Genomic DNA, 2,576 nt, shown 5'->3' with positions numbered 1-2,576 from the left:
TGGTAAATAAAATGAATGCCTGTGAAAAAACAAGCTGAATGAATGAATGGCTATGGCAGCAGTAGGGCTGGAAAAAGGTTTTCCCTACTTCCAGTCTCTGTCGCCATTTTGTGAAATGCCTACTCAACCTTTAATCAAATAATCTGTTTAAAGAGCCTATGAGATCTACCACTAGGCGGAGACATTTCATTAAAATATGCGCGTGCGTGTTTGTCTGTGGACATAAAAGTAGTAAAAGCTTTAAATCAGTATAAATGTATTAAAAAAGTTGTAAACAAGTGCATAAGGTGTCTGCCTTCGGTCCTAGTCAATTATTTTAAGCCTAAATAAGCAAGCAATGGCAGTGATGATTCTTCCAGCATGTCTCAAGACCAAGCTCCTCCTGCAAGGACAGCAGGCCAAATTATTTTACAGTAACTATCATTATCTGTTAAACGGCTCTTATCATCATACTACCACTAGGCCGCAAGTGAATATGTGCAATTGTTGCACCTCATTTCAACCCTTACATTTGTTTTTGTAACCTTATAGAATCAGGCTGATACAGCCATACTAAATAAGAGCTTTGACTTACATAAAAATGGTTTGTTTATGAGGCAAATGTTTTTGATGATGCAATTATGTGAGTAGGTTTTGTAACCTTTTGTAAGCTTACTTTTAGTCAATTTCTCTCAACCAAATCAATAGGTTGCATATCTATTGCAACCTACTGCATACCTTTAAACCCACAAAAAAAGTAACAAAACAACCATACAGTATATTTACAAAACACACACCAACATAAAATACACAATGTTTAATTCAAAACATCATGTTGTATTTAATTAGTTTCAATACACCATCACTTTACAGACAAAACCATTTTATAATAATGACAAGGCTAATGATTTATGAATCATTCATTTTTTTGAAAAAAATTCATTGCACAGCATAGTGATACAGGCAATCAGGGTGACATACTCCTGGAAGTCCACGGTTCCATCAGCATTTGCATCCAGGTCCTTAAAGATCTTGTCAAGTGCTGTCTTGTCCTCGGTTTTCTATAACAAATACAACATGCACATAATTTTAACTGGATGCACATTAGCATGTTTTGATATTGTTACACAGTATACACTAGAAGTCAAACATGTACAAAATCAAAATTAGATAACAAAACTTTACTTTTATGAATTCAAATAAGAAAGCAGACTTTACAATTTTTTTCTACAGACTATATATTAATATCTGAGAATACAGACTTAGCCCTTAAGTATAATTATGGCAGTTAAGACAAAAATTTGCTTCTAACTAAAATGTCAAACTACAGTAGAAATTTAGTACATAAGGAATCATGAACTCTCAGATCAGTGTATGTATCAGTTTTTAGTGCTTCTCACCCCAAAAACATCACCCAGCTCTGTAGTAAGCAAGTCCTTTAGCTCGCCTTTAGTCAGGGTTTTTTTGTCTCCCTCCTTTCCGGAGTATTTATGAAAAGCTGCAATTAACATTGCCATGGCCTGCTGAATTTGTGACATGATGACTAGAAAAACAAGAGAAAGAAAGATAATATTAACATAGGTGTGTCAAGAATAATAATAATAATATGAAATAATAACCTTCTTTACTATCCCACAAAAAAAAATACAAGAAGAGGTAGATTGACAAATTACACTAACAAATAGTTTTCTCTTGACAATTAGTAGTAGTGAGTGACACTAGGAACGTGAAAGGAACGCATCACAAGTTACGGCCAGCAACAACATAGCATACAGAACAGGTTACACCCCTCTGTGCAACATGGAGTTAAGCATACAAGGCGGAGCATGGATGGATGAAGGGGCGGATCTTGAGCACACCCAATTTAAGCGAGAGAGAGAGAGAGAGAGAGAGAGAGAGAGAGAGAGAGAGAGAGAGAGAATGTTTAATTTGGCAACTTTCTAAACTGTTCTCTTAATATGAGTCCAGCAATGTGAAAGATATCTACTAAACAAAAAAGCTGAGAGAGAAGCAAAGACAGTAACCACAGAGGACCATGATGGGAGGGGTTTGAGGGCTCAAAGGCAACATAAACTAAGCCAGGTATCAAACCAACACGAGGAAGTGAATGCCCGTATGCCAATGATCTACACGTTTTTACCCCAGCACAAGTTACATGATATAACAATATATAGCAGCAGAGCAGATCAACTACAGTTGAGGATTGACTACTTGTAAATTTATACAATTGACCCTGAAAAAATCTTTGCATGCAGCACTATATGTTTTCCTTAAAAAATGTTACTTATAACAAATCTGTTAGCAGTAATCACCCATCAGACATTAACTCACCTTGGATTTTTTTGCAGAGTTCACGATGAACGAACAAAGAAAAGCAAGTGATGGTGAGGGAGTGAGGGCTGGGAAAACACGCAGAGTGTTATATGCAGAATGCCACACCCTCTAATTCATCCCCTCCCACTGTATACATCCCTTAACACACACACATACACCCACATACACAGCTCTCTCTCTCTCTCTCTCTCTCTCTCTCTCTCTCTCTCTCTCTCTCTCTCTCTCTCTCTCTCTCTCTCTCTCTTTTCCACACCTATCTTTGT

General features: G+C 36.8%; 1 protein-coding gene across 1 annotated transcript; it reads right to left on the bottom strand.

Annotated features, from left to right (window-relative positions):
• Positions 1-795: 795 nt before the first annotated feature.
• LOC130557809 (ictacalcin-like) lies at positions 796-2,443 on the bottom strand. Its single transcript, XM_057339873.1, has 3 exons — positions 2,311-2,443; positions 1,380-1,522; positions 796-1,040 (listed from the first exon to the last, which is right to left on the bottom strand). The coding sequence occupies exons 2-3, from the start codon at positions 1,515-1,517 to the stop codon at positions 900-902; spliced, it is 279 nt and encodes a 92-aa protein (XP_057195856.1). The 5' UTR covers positions 1,518-1,522; positions 2,311-2,443; the 3' UTR covers positions 796-899.
• Between the last annotated feature and the right edge of the window lie 133 nt (positions 2,444-2,576).

This window comes from Triplophysa rosa, linkage group LG8 (assembly GCF_024868665.1).
Source record: "Triplophysa rosa linkage group LG8, Trosa_1v2, whole genome shotgun sequence".
Classification (NCBI taxonomy): domain Eukaryota; kingdom Metazoa; phylum Chordata; class Actinopteri; order Cypriniformes; family Nemacheilidae; genus Triplophysa; species Triplophysa rosa.
The sequence above is the reverse complement of the archived record's forward strand: the minus strand, read 5'-3'. Positions and strand labels throughout refer to the sequence as shown.

What these genes read in the sequence shown, in the direction of transcription:
- LOC130557809 (XM_057339873.1), bottom strand. Translation starts at nt 1,517, where the DNA reads ATGTCACAAATTCAGCAGGCCATGGCAATGTTAATTGCAGCTTTTCAT. An exon ending in AGCTGGGTGATGTTTTTGGG is followed by an intron (nt 1,041 to 1,379) that starts GTGAGAAGCACT and finishes TATTTGTTATAG; the next exon opens with AAAACCGAGGACAAGACAGC.